At 34.6% G+C, this 26,909-nt stretch overlaps 1 protein-coding gene across 3 annotated transcripts; it reads left to right on the top strand.

Moving 5' to 3' along the window:
- Positions 1-18,518: 18,518 nt before the first annotated feature.
- LOC149206820 (subtilisin-like protease SBT2.5) lies at positions 18,519-20,002 on the top strand. 3 transcript variants are annotated; one of them, XM_089395586.1, is made up of 3 exons: positions 18,519-19,228; positions 19,427-19,568; positions 19,683-20,002. In XM_089395586.1, the coding sequence occupies exons 1-3, from the start codon at positions 19,140-19,142 to the stop codon at positions 19,764-19,766; spliced, it is 315 nt and encodes a 104-aa protein (XP_089251712.1). In that variant the 5' UTR covers positions 18,519-19,139; the 3' UTR covers positions 19,767-20,002. The 3 variants fall into 3 exon arrangements, with proteins under 3 accessions (XP_089251712.1, XP_089251710.1, XP_089251711.1); XM_089395584.1 differs by having other exon boundaries at positions 19,415-19,568; XM_089395585.1 differs by having other exon boundaries at positions 18,520-19,228; positions 19,418-19,568.
- Positions 20,003-26,909: the final 6,907 nt, after the last annotated feature.

Raw genomic sequence — 26,909 nt, 5'->3', positions numbered from 1 at the left:
AAAGTCTCTTAGGCAGAAAAAATTCAAAAATATGGGTTCGCTAGGGGAAGGTAAGCTTTTGGTATATTTCCATGAGTGCATCATTCGAAAATGGGTGTAAAGAAGTTTGAGAATTAATCTGAAGGGCTTGACAGATAGATTCTTGATCCGAATTTAAACAAGAATGCAACAAATTACATATATAACCATAAATACAAAGATGCAGTAGAAATAACACTTCATTTCATTAATATCAAATACTGAAATATGCTTACAAACAGAATGGAAATAAGACTAGATCGAGTGATGGTAGCTTATCTCTAAGAAGAGATGTGGTGGCTACATGCCTCTGAACTGTGTTACAATGAGGTTCAAAGGCCTATTTATTATTGAGAACCAATGGAAAACCCTAAACATCTAAAAACCTAACCCTAGGAGATGAAACGCCAAAGTATGGGCCCTGTTTGGGTAAATTGGTACATTAACTTCCCGGGGTTGTAACTTTGGCATACGATCTCTGTTTGACGCGCACAATACCTCGTTGGAAATATCCATCTGAGGGCTACAACTTTTGAATGACCAACATCAATCTCACACCCATGTTGGTCCCAGTTTTCCCAAAAAATGTCATTTAGGGCCTCAAAACGGCTCTGGAAGTTCAGGACCCGAAAAACTGCCATCAATAGTAAATTGTGCTACAAATAAGGAAACTGAAAAACTGAAAGAAAAAATGGTGGGGGTCTAAGTGGAATAGGTGGGTTTCCACCAATATCCACCTGGATCACTTATGGGGTGATTGAGAATAGGATTCATTGTTTTGAGAAATTACCTCTTTCTGACTAGGGAGGTACCTAATATGAAATCATGTAACGAACTCTGGGAAAATATGGGTCTGGGGAAAGGTAAATTGAGGTAAAATTGATTCCTAAATACTTAAATCATCACTATTATCTAAAAACTTTTGATTCGCCCAATTATGAATCTCATATAAATCAAATTCACATTGAGTTTCCACTATATTATATTGTGTGTCAACCAAAGGTAGCTCATTTAAATTGGGAACAGAGGGTAATACAGGACTCTTGGTGAAATTTTTTTCTTTTCCCTTATGTGACAACATTTCAGATTGTAAATAGGCTAAAGGGAAATTACTCGATTTGTACTTGATTGATAATAGAAGAGGATGGCGATTGCAGAGGGCATTGGTGCACTGAAACAATCTATGGGCATGAACTTGCACTGATACAATGAAATGGAAAAGGGAGAAATGTTGGGAAATGTGGTATTTTTAAAGCAAAAGCAAAGGAAATTTAACGATAAAATTATCATTTTTGGAGCATCGCAATTAAAGGTGTAAACGTTAGCGAGAGATAACGACCAACGTCTATATGACTATTGGCGGGAAATTTGGCCAACAGTAACGTGACGTGGACAGGTGTGGTGATGTGGATAGATGTGGTGACGTGGGTGCCAGCGGGAGTGGGAGCAAGCAAAAACAGGAGATGGTTTTGGGGGGAGGGTTGAACGGCAAGTGGTAAGGAAGGAGAGGCCCTTGAATTTCCTATGGGGTCGCCACGTGATCACTGGTGGTTTCAATAAAACCATGTTTCAGACCAAACACCCCCTCCCCCCCCCCACAATTAACCTTCAGGAGTCAAGGGAGAGGGCGGGTGGGGGTGGGGGGGGAGGTAACATCGTTCCCTGCTCTTGATTTTGGCGGGGAAGATCTCACTCATCCAAAAGCGCCAGTACGTTATTACAGAATGACAAAATATCATGTCAATTTTTATTCACTAATTAAACCATTCTTTTGCTAATTTAACCAAGATTTAAGGATGATAAACAAAATGATTTAGGCGACATTTTTGTTGGCGTGCCCTTTTGAGGATTATATTTCATTTATTTTTGTTTAAATACTTTTCTTTTATTCCTCTCTTCATTTTTTCTCTATTTTTCTTTCTTTTTCCATTTTCATAACTATTTTTTTTTTCCTTTTTCTTTTTTATTTTCTTATTTTTCTATTTTTCTTATTTTTCTTTTTTTAAAGCTAAACAAATTAAAATGAAAAATAATTTACAACATCCCACTGGGATAAATGGCTAGATAATCATACCTTGATCTCCATATTTATAGGACCCTAACACACACCATGGAATGAGCCCATCTGCTAACCGCTTGTCCAAATCGACATAATATCTCCATGCATGTTCACCAAGCTCATTGACATCTAGTCCTCCCTTGTGTCACTAGTATCTATCCCTGTCATGCAAACTAGTAAGCATATGCAATGCCTCATGGCTCATTTCATTCTAGTTCCATTCGAGAGAGTTTCAAATTGGACCCAATGCAACATTACTTAATATTTGATAGTATCTCAAGGATGGAAATTAACTAGGTGGATTCAACAATTTATGATTTATGAGGTGCAAGCTTCATATGATAGAATCACTAGCGTAAATGTTGCTAATTTTTGTGTAGCATCTAGATGTATTCGCACATGTCAAAGAGGACTCCAAGTCGAAAATATTTTTGAGGCACCAAACCAGTCGAGGAAGACAAGTCAACCCAACTCATGAAAGGGTGTGTCCCTTGGGTTAATTTACCCCCATTTAACTAGTATATATAGATAATTTGGAATCTCACTTTTAACACTAACCAAGTGAGTTTCTTCTTCATTTATCTAATATCTCTTGGACTATAGAATGAAGAGAAATGAATACTGTTGTGTGGAAGAGGGTAGCAAGGAGCCAAGCTTGAATGAGACCAACTTAGCAAGCCACAAGGTTTTAGGTGTTGAATCTTATACCATAAACATAATAGAAACCAAAGTTGATATATAATAATCACTTCTAATGATCTTCAATTAATTCTTCTTATGCCATCGATATCATTAAGAAATTATACACAAAAAAATCAACAATAATGTAATGAAAAAAATAGAAATGAATAAGATCATAAAGAGATAGCCATGCACAATAGAGACAACACATTTTCCTCGGGAAACCAAAACTTTGGAAAAATCCTAGCAACTCTTCTTCTAGGAGGAATTCTTCTTCAACAAGGTTTATAATAAAATGTTTAGAAATTTGTGCCAAAACCCAAGTCCAAATTTTATCCATTTCATCCTTTTTTTCTCTCCCATGAGTTTCTTCTATATAAGAGAGACGATGAGTGAGTTAGACAAATGAAGTGTCACATCATGTACAAGTCGAATGGGTGCATTTACCCTAAGGGGCACACCCTTTCATAGAGGGTCTGACTTGTTCCTTTTGAGCATGTCAAACCAAAAAACAAAATTTATTTATTTTAATTTCCATATTTTTCTATGTTGACTTAGGAGGCCTCTTGGCATGTGGGAATACCTCCTGATGCTACACAAAAATCAAAACTCCCTCTTAGTGAGGTAGGTATTCTCCTTTGATGCAACAAATTCCCCTTTAACTTAAATTTCTCCTTCTTTAAGAAGACTTTATGAGCTTACCATATTGATGTGTGTTTATAGAAAACTCCATCCTAGAGTGGGATAACTCCTCATATATGCATGAATATCCAAGGATTTTGGTTAAATTCCTTTATTTCTCCTTAGGAAAATGTATCAATCTCCTCTAGTCATGACCTAGCTAAGTCCTTGTGGCAGCCAAGTCCTTTTGGCTTCTCAAGAGAGAATTTTCCTTTGGATCATTCACCCTTCTAGTCAAAGTCCTTTATGACCTAGCTGAGTCCTTCTGATTTCAAAGGTGAATTGCATCTATCTCCTTTTGTTGACCTAGCCAAGTCCTTTTGGATTCTAAGGAGAATAATTATCCAATTCTATAATTTCCTTGGGTCATTCATATCTGGTTGACCTAGCCAAGTCCTTTTGGTAGCCAAGTCCTTCTAGCTTTAATGGTGAATCTATCCATATAACTTTCACTGTAATTTCCTTAGTACATTCACCTAGATAATTCCTTTTAGATTCAAAGGTGAATGTATTCATATCCCCTAGTCAAATTCCTTTATGACCCAACCAAATTCTTTTATGGCTTCATGAGATTCCTTTCCCAAACTTGCTAACACCTCATTCTTTCCTTCCAATGAGGTATACATTCAAAATATACTAAGCTCATCTTTGAAGTATGTCCACAATATTCTCATTTGTGGATATATAATGGAGCTTTATTTCTCCTCTCTGTATCATGTGTCAGATGAAGTGGCTTAACCATTTCCTTCTGGCTTCTGAAGCGGGTCTTTTGGTGATAGTCTTAGATGCTCCCTCTGTCACTGAAGCAAATCCTCCTACTATTGTTGCTCCCTCTGTCACTCGAGCAGGTCCTTCTACTATTATTACTCCCCAGAGAAGGAATATTTCTCCTAAATACCTTTTGTCTCTGAGCATCTTGAAAATATCAACCCTTAACATCCTCTTGGAAGGCCGCCCCTTCCACTATTCTTGACTATCTTCTCCCTTATAACTGGAAGCTCGTCCAGTCATCTAGCATGGTCTTGGATGTTCACACAATTTCTTCTCCAAACAAAAATAATTCTTCTTGATTCCTTAAGCTTATGCATCATAGATTGGAGCAACAATATCCTTGTAGTACACTCCCTCTTACTAGGAGAACCCTATTGTCACTACCTTGCCTTGTACATCATGATGTCGCCACCTACGTAATGGTACTCTTCGCAATGGACCTATTTGATGTAAACCTCATTCAAGAGGCCATGGAAAAGGAAAATTCATAACAGAGGTAAGAAGGAAATATCAAGGTCATACAAAATGAAAATACAAGAGATTGACTAATAAAAATAATAATAATCAAGGGAGGAAAAATAGTTATCTTTTAGTTGAGGAAGAAATAGCTAAGTATTGTAGGGAATTGTCAACTCCCTCTTGATCTTTTCCTCCTTGCAGAAATCAATGAAGTCCATCTGTAATCTTTACCAATATTGAAATGCTCATCCTTATCCTCAACGTCAACTTCTAATCCATGCAACTTTCTTCATGCATGACCTGTAATGGTTATGGTTTCTTCATCCTGCATATTCATAAAATCGTCTAGCCACAACAAGGGCTCACCAACAAGATGGCATCAATACCAAGTCATTCCATATGTTATCGAGGAGATGAATCAAATGTGCATCACACAAACTCCACTTTCATGAAGCACTCCAAGTCTTGCTTTATTTACTCCAAGCTAACTCTTCATCAATGTTGTAATATCGTCCCCTTGAAAAAATCCTCATCACAATCAACGTCAGTGTCTCGAAAAATTCAAACATTAGGATGGAAATTATGGCTACACGTATCCACAAGAGGAGGAAGCATTGAAGTTCCCCCATGTTTAACATTAGAGATAACATCATCATGCAGATGAAATGCCCTAGTAGAGACTGCTTACATGGTCCAACCTATGGTAGTTGCATCACAACTCAAGCTTCACTTGGATGCTTTTTTTGGAACCTTCAAGTTTGTATTCTTCTACATGACTCACCTTTACATGTGATCCATGTTGAATTTCTGACGAGGAATATCACATTCCCTCTCACATGTGCCATAACAATAGTATTGACATTATACATGCCCATAATCATTCTCCTTTTGATATTCTTGAAAATCAGGAAATGGTACATTGGTTCCTTGAACTGTGTGTTGGACTCAGTTCACACTTTCACGCTTTCACAGAACTCACTCAAGAATTGCTCTAGCAATCTTATGTAGCAACAATAGCCACAGTCCCTCAAATAGAAATGCTGGATATATTTTAACACATGCTCCAATGTTCCATATGAAAATATGTTCAATATGATCCATGATCCATTGGTCACTCCTACTTCATGCAGATAGTTCCTCATACATTGTTTCTCCTTCCTTTAAATTTGTAACACTTTGACACAAATCTCCACATGAAACAGCTCAATGCATGCTTCTATGTAAGATCTACGTAGAAGTAAATGAAAGTTAAGGGACACACCCTTTCATGGTGAGGTTGATTTGTTCCTTTTGAGCCTACATGAAACTCAAAAATAAAAGTTATTTTATTTTAATTTCCATAATTTTTCTAGGCTAACTTAGGAGGCCTCTTGGCATGTATAAATACCTCTCAATGTTGCAAAAAAATAAACAATAGGGATGTAGGGGCCACAGGGACTGATTTCTGATAGACATGACAAGGGTTGGCTAGTATGAGTTTGACCAATTTTGACTGGTAAATAACTTGGATTATTGGCATAAATTTCTAAAGGAATTGTTGATTTGTAAACATTGCTAAAGAATAATTTCTCCTAAAGAAAAGTTGTTGGGTTTTCTTCCAAGGTTAGGTTTCCTAGGGTAAAAATATTATCTAATGTGCATCGTTTTCATTGTATCTACCATTTCCACTGCATTTACTGTTGATATTTTTTGTGTATAACTTCTCAATGATATCAGTGCCTTGAGATAAATAGATTGAATATCATTAGATGGTAATTATCATATCAAAATATTGTTTTCTACTACTCACCTTGTATAAAATTTAACATGGTATTAGAGAAAGGGTTAAAGAGTATCCATTGAAGTCAACCTAAGAGACAATTGATCAACAAGATTGGTATTTTAGATCTCTTCCAAATGGTTCCAAGTGTAATAATGAAAGACATGTTGGATTGTGCTACAACTCTTAAGAAGGAAGTCATTTCAGAAGCACAGGGAGCTAAGGAGAAAGTCAAGTATAAGTTTAAGAGAATCTTGGTAGATTTCATAAGGTACCACTTGATTCCTCCTGTGTTTTCAATGAAGAGGAAGTATATGATGGTTTGATAGAATGAGAACATCAACACTAGTAGGAAGCTAACATTGAGAAATCATCTCCATGATCACTAAATCAAAATTTATTGTCTTGCACCTTATGAGAGGCTCCCATATCATAGATGAAATTGTTACAATGACTCTCAATGAATTCAGTTTCTCATGGGAGCCATTTATTTAGGGAATTCATGCACAGTAAAAAATTCAAAAGTTTGAGAAGCTATGGATTGGTTGTGTCCAAGAGGAGGCCTGATTGTTGTCCAAAAATAGCTTACAGAGTCTGTAAGATCAAGAAACTTTAGCCCTTATATATCAAGCAAGGAAAATGAAAGAAAAGTAACATGTATCAACAGCTAATGTGTTAACAAATATTAGAATCCACTATAGAGGAAGAGAAAGTAATATAAGCACAATGAAATTACAAATGGGCTTCATCAATTTCTACGAGGTAGTGATCAAGAGGGAGTTGAACGTTCCCTAAAATCCTCAACAATTTCTTCCTTAATCAAAATATAAGTGCTTCATATTTTTCTCCCTCGATTATTATTATTATTTTTATTTTTTGGTCAACTTCTTGTCCTTTTATTTTGCTTGGTTATAATTTTTTATTTTGTGACCCCCTTAGTGGATTTTTTCAATAAGGAAGAATTGTGAAGACTACCAAAGTGATGAGTCACATAGCAGATGACAGCATCGAGAAGTACAAAACAAAGTTTGTGGCAAGAGGGTTCTCCTAGAAAGAGGGAGTGTTTTTCTCTAGTCACCAGTTGTTCAGGTTCTTATGTGGAATAATAACTCGAGCATAGACTCATCAAGGGTGTTTGACATTCGAGAGGGAGGATTATATAGATTGTTGGGACATCCAGAACTCTGCTAGATGACCAAAAGAACTTCAGTACCAAGGAAGAAGAAGAAAAGGAAGAATGGAAGGAGCGACCTTCCAACAGGATGTCATGGGTTGATATTATAATATTAGATGCCCAGAGATGAGAGGTATCTAGGAGAAGTATGCTTTTTATGAGGGGGCCATGCCAGACAACTAGATATGTTTTAGTGATAAAGGGAGTAGCCGTGGAAAGAGGATTTTCTTCCATGACAGAAGGGAGAAACCCACAAGAGGATATGCTTCAGTGTCAGAGGAAGCACCCAGTCAGGGTGATCATAAAGCATCTATTTTGATGGATCCAATGAAGGAAACTAGTTAATTTATGGTTGAGCCAAAGCATGTGGAAAAACATGTGTTGAGGTACTAGTGTGGTACAGTTGGATATGGTTTGAGATATGTCTCAAGTGGTGAAGTGAGGTTGTAGGGATATACAAATTCATATTGGGCCAGGAGTGCAAAGGATAGAAAAAACACCTTGAGGTGCTACTTTAGCCTGGGATTAGTTAAGATATCCTAGTTTAGTAGAAGTAGACTTATGCTTCAATTATTACAAGAGGGAGAGTATATCGTAGCCAATGTCACAAGTCATGAAGCAGTGTGGCTTTGAAGGCCTCTTTCACGACTATTTGATCATGTCACTTCATTTGAGACATGGTGTAGTGGGAAGTAATGAAGCTCCAGTAAATATCCACAAATGAGAAAATTACAGACATTCTCACCAAGCCACTTTCTAGAGTGAAGTATGTGTACTTTAGAGACAAGTTTGGTGTGATGCTGAATGTCTTCGTCATTGAGAGGGAGTGTTATGGGATCAGGCAAACCATCTTCTGATAAGCTAGACAAACTTGGTTGGGTCATGTTGATTTGACCAGGGGATATAGATACATTCACCAGAGTAGCCATGAAGGACTTTGGCTGAGTCATGTTGATTTGACAATGGGTGAATGGCCTAGGGAAATTATAGGATTGGAAAAATATTCTTCTAAGCCAGAAGGACTTGGCTAGGCCATGTTGATTTTCCCATAGGAGATAGATTAAATTCATCTGAGAAGCCATAAAGAAATTTGGCTAGGGCATGTTGACTTAGCCAGGGGTGAATGGTCCATGGGAAAATCCTCTCCTAAGAAGCCATGAAGGACATTGGTTGGGTCATGTTGATTTGAATAGAGGATATTGATACATTTACGTGATAATCCATAAAGGACTTTAGTCAAGTGAAGTTAATTTGACCAGGGGTAAATAGTCCAAGATATTCACATCACCTACTCTAGGATGGAGCGATATATAGATGTGCATGTGAGGAGTCATATTGCCTACTCTAGGATGGAGTGATCTATAGACATGCATGTGAGGAGTCAAATTACCTACTACAAGATGGAGTGATCTATATATATGCATCAACATATCAAGATCGTGAACTGTTCTTATGGAGGATAGATTTCCACTTAATGGAGGAAAGATTTCAACTAAGTGGAAATATGATGTAGCTATGGAGAATACCTCCCTTGCTAAGAGGGAGTGTTGGATTTTGTGTAGCATTGAGAGGTATTCCTGCATGTCAAAGAGGTCTTCAAGTCATCCTAAGAAAATTAAAATAAAATTTTTATTTTTGAGGCACGAAGTCGGCCCAACTCATGAAAGGGTGGGTCCTTTAGGCTAATTTAGCCCCATTCAACTAGTGTGTGTGTGTGTGTTTTGATATCTCACTTTCAACACCAATCAAGTGAGTTTCTTCTTCATTTTTCTAAGGTCTCTTGGATAGTCGAACAAAGAGGGTAGCAAGGAGCCAAGCATGAGGGAGGACGAGTTCGAAGGCCACATTGTTGCAATGGTTGCATGCCACTAGTGTGTGTGTGTGCGTGTATTTATATATATGTATACATATATATTTATATATATGTATGTATGTATACATACACACACACACACACACACACACATATATATATAGATATATATGTTGTGATATCTCACTTTCAACACTAACCAAGTGAGTTTCTTCTTCATTTTTCTGAGGTTTCTTGGACAATCGAACAAAGAGGGTAGCAAGGAGCCAAGCATGATGGAGGCTAAGTTAGAAGGTCACATGGTTGTAGGGTTGTAAGGGTTGCATGCCACAAGGAAGCAGGAGCCTCAAGGGCCCGATTTCTAGCATAGCTAACATGGATTGACTAGTATGAGTTTGACCAAGTTTAACTGACAATTAACTTGGATACTTGACATAGATTTCTAGACAAATTGTTGATTTGTAAACCTTGCTGAATAATAATTTCTCCTAAAGAGAAGCTAACAGGTTTTCTCCCAAGGTAAAAATAATGTCTCTATTCTGCATGGTTGTATTTCTATTTCTGTTGCATTTATTGTTGATCTTTTATGTGTATAATTGCACAATTATATCAATGGCCTAAGATAAATTGATTGAAGATGTTTAGCTAGTAATTATCATATCATAAAATTGTTTTCTACTACTCACTTTATAGAAAATTCAACAAATGAAAGGTTATTTTAGTATGTTTACCACAAAGTCATCCTAGAACTCATGCATGTTTGTGTAGAATCTCATTGTGTTCATGAAGGTCTTCTCCTTCCTCATGTTCGTGTCTATTTCTGACCATCAGTCAAGTCATTGATTCCTTAACTTGGCTAGGTCATGCAAGCATTTTCCCAACAATGAACTCTCCTCTTTATTGGAAAAATCAAAGTAACTCTCTATCGTCTTTAAGGATTTCTATGGGTTGTTCAACTCATTTGTAGAATCAATTAGAGTGGAAACCATAAAAAAAGTATAATTCAAGCACATCGCAATTGCCTGAGAGAATATAAGAAAGAAATGGTTATTGTTGAAGTTAAGGAAGCAAAGGTGTCACAAAAAACACCAATAGTAAAGATAACAACGGAAATTTTATTAATCAACAACTACAAGCAACAAAATCCCTAGTTATTTAGGATCTAGATTATGTTCCAACTACATAGGCATTCATTGAAAGGGTTGGGAATACATATTAGGGTAGAGACATGGTACTCATTCAAGCATACCTAATAAGGAGTTATGGTTGAAGAAATTTCTTCATGTGAGGTCTCCACAAGACTCTTTTCCTTTAGATGAGTTTGTCTCTTCATCACATATTTCTTTTGGCCAATAACTAGGAAGCAAGAGGAAGAAGTTCAACAAAATATTTAACTAGAGAAATTGTAGACATTGAATCTACTCTAGAAGATGTGAATTATTCATCCAAAGAAGAAGAAGGCAAGTATTGAAGATGAAAATTATTAATGTGACGAAGAAAATGACATGTTAATGCCATATGTTATTCAGTAACCAAAAACAATGATCAAAATTTTGCAAGGAAATATGGAGAGCCTCATTTCGTTTTTCACCAAACTTTAGAGAAAAATTCACCAGAATGGAAAATGCAAATTAATTATCAAAGTTTTCATTTAGGCATTATCAATACATGCAGTATCAAAGAAATATTATCTGTGTTTATATCTATACCATGATTTGGTTGTTTCAAATTTTGTTTCTTGTAATGTTCAGTTATCACTTGGGAACTTCCATGGTCCATATGTTTTGGTCTTGGAGTCAACATTTTCCTATGTGAAAACCTATTTGATTGAATGCTAGAGAAGAGCCATGCAAAGTTCACTACTGAGGTTTTTGAGGGGACTAGTTTAGCCTTGTTAATTCTCGTTTTGCAATTGGGTTTTAGTCACAAGTGCTTTGAGAAGCACACCCAAGGGGTTGTATTGCATGGAGTGGAGTTCCTTTGGATTACACGCCAAACTTGAGTAACTATTCTTCCTTATCGTCTGAAATGTTCACCCAAGCTTATCCATTTCAAACTCATGCCATTTAAGCGGGGGACCACAACAAGAATGGAACATTGGTGGAACGTTGGAATTTAATTTGAATATTGAGAAATTGCACTATCAAGGTAATCCCAAATGTGTAGATGTTTGATTGTCATCATGACTTTAGTTTTTATTATAAAAAATGGTAGTAACAAGGAGATGCAATTTTAAATTTGATAGTAAGTATGGTATCCTAGCCCTTGTCTTTTTTTTTTGTTTCTCTAAAATTGATGAAAATTTGAGTGATTATGGATTATTCAATAGAGCATTATGAATTTGACCTATAGGTTGAAGTAGAGTCTAGTAATGATTATTTCCTTATTTTTTGTGATGAAAGTTTATGAAAGCTTGGACTGCCTCCTAGGAGTTTCAATGCCCTTGAAGGGGGATTTTCCTAGTGTATCCTTAGGCATTTTGATGAATATCAACAAATGCCATTAACTCAACCACTTAGGGGTTGAGCATGGTTAAGCATGGCTAAGATGGCAGACTGAAATACAAAGCTAGCTATTGCTCATACTTTTATGGATGAATTTTGTGTCCTTATAATAGATCCATGGAAAAATATATACATGGTCTCACATGTTGTTTTTAGATATTTGAGTTTTTTATTAAACTTACAAGTTATCTTAGTTGCTCATAATTTCCTTTTTTTGCATTAATAAATCGATTTTTGCATTACAAAATTCTATCTCCATTGTAGGTTTGTGATAGAGTATTGAAGGTTTTCCATGACCAAATTCTATCTCCACTGCAGGTCTTTCACTAGACTGAATTCGACCTCTCGAAAGTTCATTACTGTTATAGAAAGCAATCAAAAAAATCAATTTCAGTTCCATTATCAAGGTAAGCTCAACTGTGTAAATGTTTGAATGTCATCATGAATTTATATTTTATTATGGAAAATGATAATGGCAAGGAAATGCAATTTTGAATTTGATGATAAGTGCTATATTATGAACTTTGTCTTTGTTGTCACTTTAAAATTGATGGAAAATTGAGTGATTATGGCTTATTCAACAGAGCACTGTGAAAATGAGCTACAAGCTCAAGCAATAGCCTGGTAATGACTGTTTCCCTATTTTTTGTGATGTAGGTTTATACAAGCTTGGACTGCCTCCTTGGAGCTTCAATGCCCTTGAAGGGGGCTTTCCTTAGAGTATCCTTAGGCATTTTGATGAATATCAACAAATGTCATTAACTTAGCCACTGAGGGGATGAGCATGGCTAAGATGACATATTGAAATGAAAATATGGCTATTTCTTGTATTGTTATGGATGAATGCTATGTTCTTATAATAGATATCACTACAGGTCTTTCACTAGATGAAATTTGAACTTTAGAAATTTCACTAATATTATGGAAAGAAATCACAAAAGGAAACAAGGATTACAACTCTCTCTCTCTCTCTCTCTCACACACACACACACACACATTTCATTTCATATATGTTACCAATGAATTGTTTAATGTGAAGGTGAAAGAGCTATAAATATGTAAATCAATTATTTTCATAGCAATGCATAATGTAGGCTTATTGTTACTTTCTTAAGGTTATTGTTGTTGTAGTTATGTTTATATTTTCTTTCAACCTTTTACAACTATATCATGTTTCCTAGACTTGAAAAGTATACATTTCTTTCAACTTTCTACATCTGTGTCAACTTTCCCACAGTAATTCATCTCGCATAAATTGGAAAATATACACTTCCTTAGTATGATTGGTGATAACTTATACAATGAAAGATGATAATAATTTTATGGATAGGACATTAGCCATGCAAATTAGTTTATGTGTCCATCCATGGTAAACACAGGTGGAGGAGCAGGTACGTGGTAGGTACGTGGCATATGCATGAGAAAGAGAGGTGGATTAACTTAATTGGAGGAGCAGGTGCATGATGTATAATGTTCATTTAAATCTTATTTAAATTATAAATATGGAAAAAGTCTCCAAAATAAGAGATCCATTTAAAACTTTGGTTAAATTATAAACATGGAAAAAGTATTGATGTAAAGCTTTTGTTAAATTGTAAACATGGGAAAAGTATAGACAATGAGAGATTGATTTTTTTATCCAAATATAAGAAAAAATATTTTCAATAAATATTAGCTCAAAATTTCAACTAGATAATCAATAAACACTGATCACTATAATATACACTACATTCAACCGGTATAATAAAAAGTTTTATATAAAAAATGGTGCAAGGTCAATCAAAAGTTATAATAATTCAAAATAACATCAAAAATATCTATATTACTTTAAAATAAACACAACAATAATATATAAAACATTTCTTATTTTTTAAATTACTATTAATATTATCTATTAAAATATAATATATATATATATATATATATATATATATATATATATATATATATTTTATTTTATAAATAAAATAAATTACATGATTCATTTTTCTTTATCAAAATTTAAAATTTAAAATTAGTTAAAAATAATTATAAATTACCATATGACACTTTACGACAACAACTTTATTACTCCATTCAAAATATATGAAATTATTTTTCAAATTAGTATCAATATTATTTATTAAATATATAATATTATAAATACACTTTTTTGTTTTGTAAATAAAATAAATCTCAATAATGAAATGATTCCCTTCTTTCATTGTCAAAGTTGAAACATGGGAAAGATAACCATAAATTACCATTTCTGGCGCTTTGCCACAACTACTTTATTACTCTATTTCAGGTAGAGTAGTGTTCCTGTGACACAAAAGTGAATATATATATATATATATATATATATATATATATATAACTTTTAAATTATAAATATATATAATAATTTAAATATATATAAAATAATGATATTGATTGAGGTTTATTAAATTAAATTTAATAATATATTAATTTAAATGATTTTTAGATTAATTAGAAAAGTTGAGATATATTTTATTTAAAATAATAAAATATAATTTATCGTTAAAGTGTTTAGAATTTAACTATATTTAATGTATTTCTGTATTAAATATAGTGTAATTAAAAAACCTATTAAAAAAATAGGTGAAAGGAATATTAGGTATTATGTTTGAGTTTTAATTAATTAATAAATGTCTTTTTTCTCTGCAAATATTAAATTCTATTAACTGTAAGGTAAAATATTTTTACATAGTATCGAGGCTTGGAAGCGCTCAACAGAGCAAAACTGCCCCTTTACAAACATAAGCTGGGGAAACCAGTTACAAAGATCAAGAAACCAAATAAAAGACATAAAGAGAGACATGTTTTGCCGAGAAGGAGAACTGAGCCAGCACAGAAACACAAAATCATTGCAAACCAACACATAATGTGTCACCAAATCCCTAGTTGGAAGCCAAAAACAGTAGGACATTAGCACTGAACCTTGACCGTAAGCCTGAAACAGTAGCCGAAACAAAAAAAAGGAGGCAGTCCCAGGTGGCGCTACTTCTCCTTTACCGGGCCATGGTTCTTCTTCTCAGCTAGACCTGCATCACCAGTCTTCAGACCTTCATTGCCGCCCAAGTCGCTGCCAGGGATTGCCATGGCATGGCTTGCTTCACCATGAGTCCCATCCTCAGCAGCAGGTCCTGTATCTTCAAGGGGAGGAAGATTTTTGAGAAATTCCTCCTGTTGAGACTTCTCATTTTTCCAATTCTCCAGGCTGTCTTTGTCCGTGGAATGCTCATTGCTTTGGGAAGGATCAGGGGCAATGCAGGCCAGAGGGGAGACCTGATTTTCCTCTTCCGAAAGAATAATGGTGATGTGAGTAGTAATAAGGGGCCTATGCAAATTACTTTGAAATTTAAAGTGCGTGGTTTGGAAGGCACTGTTCGGAATAGGCTTACGACCAGAGCTTAAAGATGGCCCAGCTTCATGGACGGGGGAGGGATTGAAGGGTTCCGGCGCAGTTTCCATAGCATGACCGGCTGGGGGATGCAAGCGGCTGTCACGACGCCCCCCTGAACGATGCCTCTTGCCCGAACGAACCATGATGACAGACAGGAGGTAGGGCGCAAATGGATTATGGACAGGAGAACCAACAGAATAGAGTCGGTTGAGGCGAGAGGGATGCCCAACAGAACTTGCAAATGACAACACAATACAACAGAACTTGCAGACGACCACAGAACTTGCAGACAACAACACAATGCGTGAATCCAGAACAGGGGAGAACTTACCCTTGATAGAGTTGGCTTGGAGCTCGCGGCAGTGAACCAGAATCAGTCCATCACCAACAGCCTCCGCAAACCAGGTTCCATTGCCGAGCGATTGAGCACAAGGCATGGTGAAATAGCTATGGAGCAGCATGATTATAATTGAGGGAATGTTGCAATGATTAGCGCAGTGCATAAATGCGAATCCACCAACCGATCCAGCATTAATAACTTTCCCCAGCTCGCGTGAGTTTAAGTCCTGGGAGGCCACGCTGCTCTGCAGCTGGCAGCACCGGACATTAATTCCTTGCATGGGAAACAGTAAGGTTGATGGTGCCACCCGCATCTGGGAAATTAATTAATAAATGTTAAAGGTAAATGTAAGGATTTATTTTTTATCATAAAATCAATGTTTTGTAGGTTTAAAAATCTTTTTGATATAATTTTTAGAAATAATATTTGGAATAGATTTAAAGAATTAAAAATTGTAAGTGAATATTGTGATTAACTGTAGGAATATTGAAATTTAGTTATAAGAAATTAATTATAATATAGGAGTTAAGAGAGAGTTAATAAGTTAGAGAGTTGTTTGGAAAAAACAAGTTGTGTTTCCAGTTGGTATAGTCATCGTCTTTCTTTATGCTAATGATATTGGTCTTATGTTTAGGAGTCCCTATGATCTCCACAAATAACTAAAAATTCTCAAGGATTTTTGCTCTAGCACAAATATTATTGTTAACATGAGAAGATAAAGATTATAATAATTAAATCCAAATTTATCATTTATAGTAATTTCACTTATGATAAATCCTCACTAAAAGCTTAAATACAACTATAGGATTGAGAAATGATAAATTAAGGCAAGAACCCCATTACAGACTAGAAAATGATAGCAAAATGATTGCAAATTAGAAGACCTTTGGTTATGGGATAAGAAGAAACTCCTCTTTGAGATTTTCATCACTCTTGTTATTTTATATGGCTCTCAAGTATGAGCTTACACTATCTTTAGAGAATCACTAAGAAAAATAGAGCAAATCCAAAAGTATTTTATAACTTATAATTTGAAAAATGAAGATAATACATCCTATAGTATCCTCCTCATAGAGCATAACTATGACTAGATACGTACTATATAAGGGCAATATAAACAACTTGGAAGACAAGTGGCTTCTTAAGATGACTTCAAAATTGAAACCCCATAGAAACAACATCTCTTGCAAAATAAAGGAAGAGGCCACTATGTAGAATACCTATAAAATTTTAATTCATTTTTTATATCTGTATTTAAGGAGAAACTGTGATAAAAAATTAGATGGTAAAAGAAAATTAAGGTATTATTAGGAGGTGATCAAGTTTAATCTAGAAAATCAAAAGTATATCCTTATTTTGAGACAATTCTAAAAACATTGTGAGTAGACAAAACCTGTCATCTTTGTAACAAAATTCAATTGGATTAGAGTTTTTTTTTAGAAGCAAGTGGTCATAGTAACAATATTTTCGAGAAGCAAGTGGTCATAGTCACAATATGTTTTAAAGTGATGTGGATAGTTTATATCCATAAAAAAAATGTTTAGTTAATATAGTTTAAGATACAAAATTTAATTAAATACCCATACAAAATGTTTTAATTAATATTGTTTAAGATACAAAATTCAATTAAATTAAAGACTTTACTAGAGCCTAGATGTCATGGGTGAGGCATACTTTAAAGGGAAGTGGGTGTTTTATGTATTTAAAATTTCATTAAAATAAAGTTGGATAATTTATTTTATCAATTAAAACCACAGTGTACATTTAGTTTAACTAATAAATGAAATGAGTTTTATTAGGGTGTTCTTTTGGTTAATTTTAAACAAAATCTAGCATATATTTTTAAAAACTTGAGTGCAAGTTGTTTAATATGTAAAATTTGAGTGCCCCAAAGTTTTTCTTTAATGTGTTAAATCTTTTATACATTCAAAAATGTATTTTAAATAACAAAAGATTACGATCTTACTTGAAGTCAAATTACAATATTTTAGTAAAAAAGACCATTTTACTTATTAGTTATGCAAAAGAAACTTTAGTTAATAAAACAAATTATCTAACTTTATTTTAATGAAAACCTATATAATTATCAAAGATTCTACTTTATCTCATTTAAAAGTATTGGATATATTTTTCCTATGTTATAAAATTTTGCTTCATTATTTTATTTATGAATAGTCAACATCAATATAATTTGTTATATAATAGATAATAAAATTAACTACCTTAAGTCAACAATAAAATAAAAACTGTTTTAAAGAAAACCTAAAATGGATATTTTAAAGGGTATTGGTGGTGATTTGTTGAGCATTGACTTAGGGATTTACACCCACATGGTTTGAGAATAAAAAAAGGAATCTAATCGCATCGTAGTGTACATGAGATCTGTAGAGTGATTGGAAAATAAAGGGGAAGCCAAACACAGGCATGGATGCGCGTGAAACACTTAATTTAACATGGAATGGTGTCTCGGGAACCAGAAAAGAAAGTGGCTTGTCTGGTGTCCTTTACCTTTGGCATGAAAGTCAAAATCTATTGTTACATTATACATGAAAGTACCCACCAGAGACCGATTGCATTTGGATTCAATGTATATATTGCAAACGGCCGCATATTCACAATGTGTATATGTTTCTGTTCACATCACATCGCAATAAAGTCTGTTTGTAACGACCTAGGTAAATAGGGGGGCCGTAGTATCAGTGACAGAGCAGGGCGGGCACTGGGCAGCGCAAGAGAATGTCATAGAATTATTATTATTTTTACTTCAGTAAAAAAGCCTGGTGGATGCCAACTGAAATATATGAATAAAGAATGGAACGCGCCCCTCGTGGGGGGCGAGGGCGTTTTTACTGAAGAAATCAGAGGATATGATGTAAGGTATCTTCATCATTCCCACGCGATTAGCAATTGTTATTATTATGAGGTTTCCACGAAGATTCTCTTTCGCAGGTACGTGGTAGACTGCAGTATTCTACAATACAATACACAGTAGGGTTTTGAAATGGAGCAGGAAGAAGTAGCATAAATTTGAGAAGAATTTGGTAAAATTGTTGAAACAGATGGAAATTCTGATATTTCTTTATCAAGAAATCTCGGTTTCATAAGTAGCAGAGATTGATACAGAGGAATACGAATACAGATTGGAATACTAATACGAATGATTATAAGTAGGTAGGCCGTTCCATCGACGGGAAGGACGAGAACTGTGTGTTTGTAAGGAGGGAGTAGGTAATTTGTCTGGACCCGGAGCACAGCTCTGGCAAGAGTCAGCTTCTGTAGCTGCAGTGATCACTGTTGGTACTTGTCTGCTAGCGTCAGGTCGGCCCTTACAAACATCCATCCATCGCCCTTTTTAGTTTTCCTTTCATTCACATTAACAGCCTGGGGTGCAGGCCATCGCATTTCATTTCGATATTGCAAAACAAAGGCAAACCGCAGGCTTGCTGAAGAAGCTGAAGGTTACAAGGATCGAACATGGGACTCAGCAGGACCGCACGCGCAACCGAGGTGTTCTTGGTGTTGATGGAATTCGACGAGGAATATGAGCGCCTCAAGGCTGATAGGTATGTCCGTGGCGCCCTTCTTTTTCTTCAAACCCTCTGTGTAAGGGTTTCGGTACTCTTAAAGCCTGCTTTAATCTCTGGTTTTCTTGAGAGAGAGCTGGAAGATTTATGATTTCCTTTTAAAGATTCATGATTTTCTTTTAAAGAAACGGCTGCCTCACAAATTGAATGCAAAATCGCGTCTAGAAGCTGCTGCAGGCGTACTGCGCGGGAGCTCGAGATATACGTAAGCAATAAGCACGACACGCTATTGCAGAGGACGCTGGAGCCCGGATCCTACAAGAAGCGCTTCTCTTGGGTCATTATCGACGGTTTCGCCGTCGAGATAACGGCTGATCAGGTAACCTAATCCTAATCCTAACCCTAACCCTAATCTTTAAATCTTTTTCCCAAAATGCCCGAACCCTGTCAATCATTGCGTCTCGTAGTGAATTTTCTGGATTTTCTTTCGCAGGCGGACGTTCTCAGATCTGCCGATGGAGTCAGAGTAGTCGAAAAGGACCAAGAGCTGAAGGTTTCCATGTCGTCATCGTCATGAAACCGTTGAATTCATTGTGTTGGGAGGAACAATATAATTTATGGCGGAACCAAATTTTGGCTTCTTCGTCCACTGTAGAATAACCGGATAAGTTGTTCTGCAATATGAAGAAGGGATTATCAGGCGCGGTTTCTTGAACCGTTGGAAAGGAAAGAAAGGCCGGCATGTATGTGCGTTTTATTTTACTGTAACCTGCAATGATAATAATAATAATAGTTCCTACATTAGCTCAATAATCTTTCAGGCCATGGATGACTATAGGCATTCCAGTACTTCAATTCAATTAAATGGAAGATTAACTTCTCAGTCGAAGATAAAGCATCGAATCATCTGGCATGTATGTGCGTTTTATATTACTCTAACCTGCAACGATAATAATAATAATAGTTCCTACATTAGCTTAATAATCTTTCCGGCCATGGATGACTATAAGCATTCCAGTACTTCAATTCAATTAAATGGAAGATTACCTTCTCAGTCGAAGATAAAGCATCGAATCATCTGGCATGATAAATAACAAGATTAGGACGTTTTTCTTGAAGTTTTCCATCATTTTCTCACGATCATTGCCCATGGATGGTTCTGGTGAATTCGGAAATAGGATTTAGTGAGCAGTTTCTGCATTTTTGATTGGGCGCTCTGTGGTTTCAGTTTGCATTTTAATCATAATTAAATTGTTGATTATGGATCTACAAGAAGCAGTAACGACCTTCCTGTCACATATGTATGGATATGATGGTGGCCACTGCCACAAGCAAGTTGTATGGTTGATACATTGCTGCCAAAAAAGGAAACTGACCTGGGCCCACCACTTTGCCATCATGCTCTCCCATTGGAGTCATACTCAAGTTTCCTCAAATATACCATATTTAGTAAATAAGAGGGGAGAAAGTAATAAAAATATTTTAACGTTTTTCATGAGGTAAAAGATTTCATGGTTTTTATTTATATAATTATTCTATGTTATCTGTATGAATTTTAAAATTATAATTTTATTGAATAATAAAATTTACTCAAAAACTGTACATAAATGTAAAGATTATAACTGTACACAAATGTAAAGATTTATATAATCATTGGTGTGTTTTGTAACATGTTCTTGAACTTAAAAAAAAATACAATGACATATAATCGTAATTGATAAAAAGAAAGTCAAATATAATAATTATCTGCTATGTCTAAGAAAAGAGGAACCATTTTTATTTATATATTATATGATGTAGGTAAGAGGAAAACACTTTATTTATATATTATATGAAAATGCATAATAAGAATAGATTGGTTAAATTTTTTGATAGATTGATTTAACTCACTGAGTTGAGAGGTTTATTCTACAACTCAATATGATGTGTAAAGTTGGTCGTCCATCATCAGAGTTGAAATTAGGTCCATAATCAAAGTTGAAATTGGATCCCTCTATACTAGTTATCCATATATGATTACCCATACTCCCTAGTGTTTGTGATGTTTGCATCAAATTCTCAAAATTCTTTTGCATATGTAATTAACTATATTTTTGGTTTAATTTTATAATAGATTTAAATTTATAGATAATTCTAGACTAAAAAGTGAAAGATGTCAAAGATGTTAACTTTTGATATATGGTAAGGCAAATTATCATAAGTTTATGTTTAGATGGAACTCTTTTAATTTAATTTTTAGGTTTTTAAAATTTTTGTATAGTTATTTATAATATATTTTAAAAATATATATTTTAAATTATTTAATAGAAATTTAATTGATAAGATAGTTTAAAGATTTTTTTTTTTGGATTATATATATATATATATATATATATATATATATATATATATATATAAATAAAATTAAAATCAGTTTATTTTTTATATTTAATTTATATTATAATTATAAAATGCATTTTAATAAAATATTAAATTTATTAATTTTTCCCCTTGTTTTATCATTTTTAAATACTTAATCTTTAATTAAATTTAACCTTGTACACCATTCTTTTTTTTTCCTTTAATTTTTTTTCCTTCTGAATGAAGAGTTTAATCAACATTCTTTTAATTTAATACACCTTTATAAAGACACTTTATTTTTATATTACAAAACAATTATTAAATAAAAATCTAATTATTAATAAATTTAAAAATAAAATAAAATTTATTTCTTCAAAAGTTAAAAAAATAACAATTTCCAATTAAATTATAAGTTATTTTCCCTAGAAGGGGTGTTAATGCATTTAAAGGTGTGCATTAATGAAGGTGTTGCGAAAAGCCCGTGCATGCAATCACATGCAAAACCCTAGTTGGCATTGTCCATTATATACTTGTCCAAATGAAACTTCCACAAGTAGCTTGTCATGGTTTGAGTGGAGGTGAGGACAGGTATTTGGCCTCCCTTATACCTCCCTTTGCATACATTATGTTCCAACTAATAATGAAGGGAGTTTTGCATTCGAGTTTGGCTTTGTAACTGACACTTAGGAAGCTAGATGTAACAAGTTAGATGTAACAGTCTTCATCTAAAGAAAACTTCACAATTTACTCACTATAATTTTTATTTTTATTTTTTTTACTCACAAACATTACTAATAACTCACAAGGGATACCAATGATATTAAATAATTTACATAATCACTAGAGTGTCCACTTGACATTAGAATGTTATATTGATTAATAATAAGGACCCCCTTGCTTAATATATATATCGTTCCTACATTAAAGTCTTGCATTGCATTTAGAATGCATCATATGTGCCAATATAACCTTTGAAATGGAACCACAAGTTTATTATCTCAGGTCAATGGCTAACCATGTGAATAAGTTAAAAAACTCTCCAGAGACTCTCCCTCATCATACCTGAAGTTGATGGCGCCTCATAGGTGTGTTGATCCTCACTCTCCACATGCTACGATTTTCATCGAATGGTATGGATTATACAGGGGCAGTTGATGGTAACTTTCCCTTCCTCTAGCTCCTCGTCGACATCACCATTCTACCTACCGATGTTATGCCTTTACAACTTCCACACCATGGGGTTCTTTGCTTCGACTCTTGTTTCCATCCTTCTAGTGAGTTAAGGTTATTGTGCTTACGCAAAGTCTTCATTTTTTTCCCTATTTTCTTTTCCTATGCCCTTTTGCTGAGATTTACGGTGTTTCTTTGGTTATTGGATGCTCAGGTGCCATGGGAGTTTATAGCTCAACTCCTAAACATTCGACCCTAGTATGCAAGGCCATCCTCACTCTTCTAGGTAATTGTTGTTCCAGGTATCGTTATCCAATTGCTAGTGAGTTTCTTAACACAAACCCTCATACCACAAACTCTAGTTTCTTCTTATGGTGTTAGGGTTACCATATATGTTTGATCTTTCTTCAACATGTCAAGGTAAAGACGCCTCTAATGCTGCTATGATTCAAGTCCAGGCTTGTTTTTCCTTTCTTAATAGGTTGACATGGGTCATCTCATGTTTCAATATGGCCGATTTATGCATGATTATAATCTGTTAAGAGTCTCATTGCGCTCTTGTTGCCTTATAGGTGCGAGATTCGATCCACTGTTATTCTCTTGAGTTTTTCTTTACGACATTTGGACACGAAGTTCAGGGTTCTGAGACCTTTTTTGGAATGATTGAACTTGCATCAAGTTATTATCAAATGCCTGACAACTCTAATTATCTGAAGTCTTGAGCTAGGGTTTACACTATTTATCTTGTTCAAACACATATATAGGAATATAATTTAGCTCATATTACTCTGTATTGATACTCAAGTTCAAGAGGTTTAAGCGAATTTCTGTGGTGAATGTCTGGTGGACTGTTATGCATAGAGACTAGGGTTTCATCCTGTGAACAGTCTTTCTTCTTTCTTTTAATTAGTACAGGTTTTTTTCCCTTGGGATAACTGCCCATTATGACTTAATGATTTTCTTTAATGATACAATATAACATTTAAGCGACTATTAAGAGTGAATTAGATTTGTAAATATTATTGTCTTTCATTCCTAGGATTAGGTTACTGTGATAAGATATCGTTCTTGTGCCATGGCTATTTTGTACATTAATTAAGTGTTACTTATATGTCAATTTACTACCATGATTTTTTCCGATATTAATGTTCTTAAAGTATCAACTATTTAAATATGTATGCCATTATTTCTGCAACTCAACATTGTAGGCTTGTTCACTATAAGTTTGTGTCACAGGCTATGTTTATTGGTTATCTTATACTTGAGAAGTGGGTGATGTTTATTATGATATATTTATTTTAATGGTTACCAACAATACAGTCAGGGTTATGGGTTCTGGCCACAGAACATATTTTCTCTTGTCTCTGGTACTCATATCTTATCAAGGAAGAAGGATTGTTTCCCTAGTGGCCTTCAGGCTTGCAAGGGAAACTAACTTGTTCCCAAACTATATATATATATATATATATATATATATATATATATATATATATATATATATATATATATATATATATATATATATATATTCATTCGTACTAATTTAATTCATCCAGAACTTTCTTCCTATCTCCATTATGGATAACAACACTTTTGTCTTTGACTGTTAAACATACACAAAATATCTATGGGCAAATTCTTTTATTTACCCATATCAGATATTACTCATTTATGGATAATAACACTTTTGTCTCTGACTGTTAAACATACACAAAATATCTATGGGCAAATTCTTTTATTTACCCATATCAGATATTACTCATTTATTCATTCTCCTGTTGATATCCTACTAGGGTTGACTTGTTCATTTTCTTTTGTCTTCTTGCTTTTGTTTAGATAACAAGAAATATTAACTCAACAATCTACTACCCAAAAGATTTATATCATGCATAATAAAAGGGATTTACATTTAGTATAACATGAGATATTTCAAACATTTTCTCTCTACAACATTTTATCTAGTTTGTAGCTCTTTAGTTCGTGTAACTTTCCATGGTCATAGAATTTAAGTTTGAGAAAAAAATTAATAGAATAACTTCCCTGATTTTTTAGAGTCCCAATTTCTTTTAAGTAAACATCTAGTAAGCAAATAAAATGCAGTTCAAATAAAAAAATACTTACCTGTTTGGTTTTAGCTCTGTCAAAGAATAAGACCAGAAAGAGACTTCATTAGCTACCCAACCTGTGAGACTGAAAATTACGTCTAGGTCTCCCCCCGAGCCTCTTAGTTTCTAGAGCAGTCCCAGACAACAATCATTCTGGGACCTCAAGACCACCAGTCCAGTACAAAATTTTTCTTATACAAGGGTTTCCACTGGTTATCACCAACTCAAGAAGACCCTCCAACAGTATAATTGCTTCTTGACAACATCCTATCGTATGTTTTCTTTCTTTTCCTCTTACTTCCTCTCTCAGCCACTTATGTCCTCTCCCAACTGAGATGTTTTCCTTTTAATCTCCCTAGGGAAGGAAGTAACTATTTAACTATTTGGAAACTCAAGATTTTCTCTCTTTTTTTTGAAGTCTTTTCCCGTCATTTCTCTGACTAACATAACTTTATTTTAAAGTAATTAAATAATAATAACTACATTTTAATATTTAAATTCGTTCACCACCTCTACCAAACCAAATTACCAAGTCTTACACTGTAAACAAAAAAGTAACTAATGACTTTTTATAGGACCAGGGGTGTTACATCTTCCCCCCTTGAACTAAACACCATCCTCGGTGTTTATTCGTGCCCTTGGAACAAGTTAGGATATGATTCTCGCATCAAGCTTTCATCCTCCTAGGTGGCCTCTTCTGGGCTAAAGTGCCTCCACTGCACTTTAACCTTGATGATAACTCACCTCTGTTGTGTTGTTCCTCTCCGACCGTGAATGCGTAGAGACTCTACCAATAATTCTCCATCCAATTCTACCTATTCCCACATCAAAAAATATCATTACATCCAGATATTTAATAAACATAATCCACTGTTATTTTACTTTTTTTTAACACTTTTATCCACACCTCTTGCCAGTTAATTATATGCCTAAAGTCATATAAATAATTTTTTTATAAAGATATTTAAAACACGTTATGGACTCACATATAGCTAGGTAACACTAGCTGGTATGCAACAGGTCCAACCCTTTATAAAATTTGGAAGGGTCCACAGTATTGTGGGGGTAATTTCGCACATCCATTCCATTGCAAAGTACTCTTTTTAGGTTTCACTCGAACATACACGTGATCCCTTATCTGCAATTCCTTATAAGTCCTTTTCTTATCTAGATATGCCTTTTGACTGTCTTGAGTGGCTTTCAAATTCTATCGGACCCTCTTCACAGTGAATTCCATCTCTACTAACATGTCAGACCCCAACATTATCTTATATTTTGGGTTGTTCAAGTTAATGGGTGTTTTTCATATCCTTCTATATATAACTTCAAAGGGGCTCATTTTTAGCGATTCATAATATCTTTTATTATATGTGAATTCCACTAAGTGGAGGTACTCCTCCCATTTTCTTGGTTATTGCATCACTTACATCTATAACATATCTTCCAACACCTGGTTCACTTTCTCTATTTGTCCACTGGTCTACAGATGATATGTGGTGCTAAACTGAAACTAAGTCCCCAAGCCTGTAAAGAGAGTTTTCCAAAAGGATGATGTGAATTTCACATCTCTGTCAAAGATCATGAGCTTGGGAATTCCATGCAATCTGAAAATTTCCCACATAGATATATCTGCAATTTGCACAGTCTTGTATGTTGATTGAACAAGAATGAAATGGGCTACTTTACTCAACTTATCTAATACCACCATGATTAAATTATTCTGCCTCTTAGTTTTAGGAAAGCCAGTGATAAAATCTAGAGTAATTACCTCCCATTTCCATTTCAGAATGGGTAGTGGGTGAAGCAACCTGGTGTTAGTGTCAGTCTTTGCAGCCTTCCTCTAGTGATCAAACATGCTCTTACAAAGTTATTTTAAGGTGTCAAGGTCAAATTTTGTCATTTCAGTGAGTCTTCAAGTAAAATTTGGTCACTAGGTATTAGGTCTAGGGTTTGCTTTCACTCCTTTCAAAGTTGTCCAAATGTCGGTCCATGTCACCATTCAGCTGAGTGTACCATCATTCAGAGAGTTGCAATCATCATGTCAAGTTCCAATGGGTCATTTTACACCTTGTTTGTGCTTCAGTTGCGTCTAGGTAAAGTTCATT

This window comes from Pinus tabuliformis, chromosome 1_2, assembly GCF_031772625.1.
Source record: "Pinus tabuliformis cultivar Carrire ecotype Pingquan chromosome 1_2, CPIR1, whole genome shotgun sequence".
Taxonomy (NCBI): domain Eukaryota; kingdom Viridiplantae; phylum Streptophyta; class Pinopsida; order Pinales; family Pinaceae; genus Pinus; species Pinus tabuliformis.
This window is presented reverse-complemented; position numbering and strand designations above follow the sequence as displayed.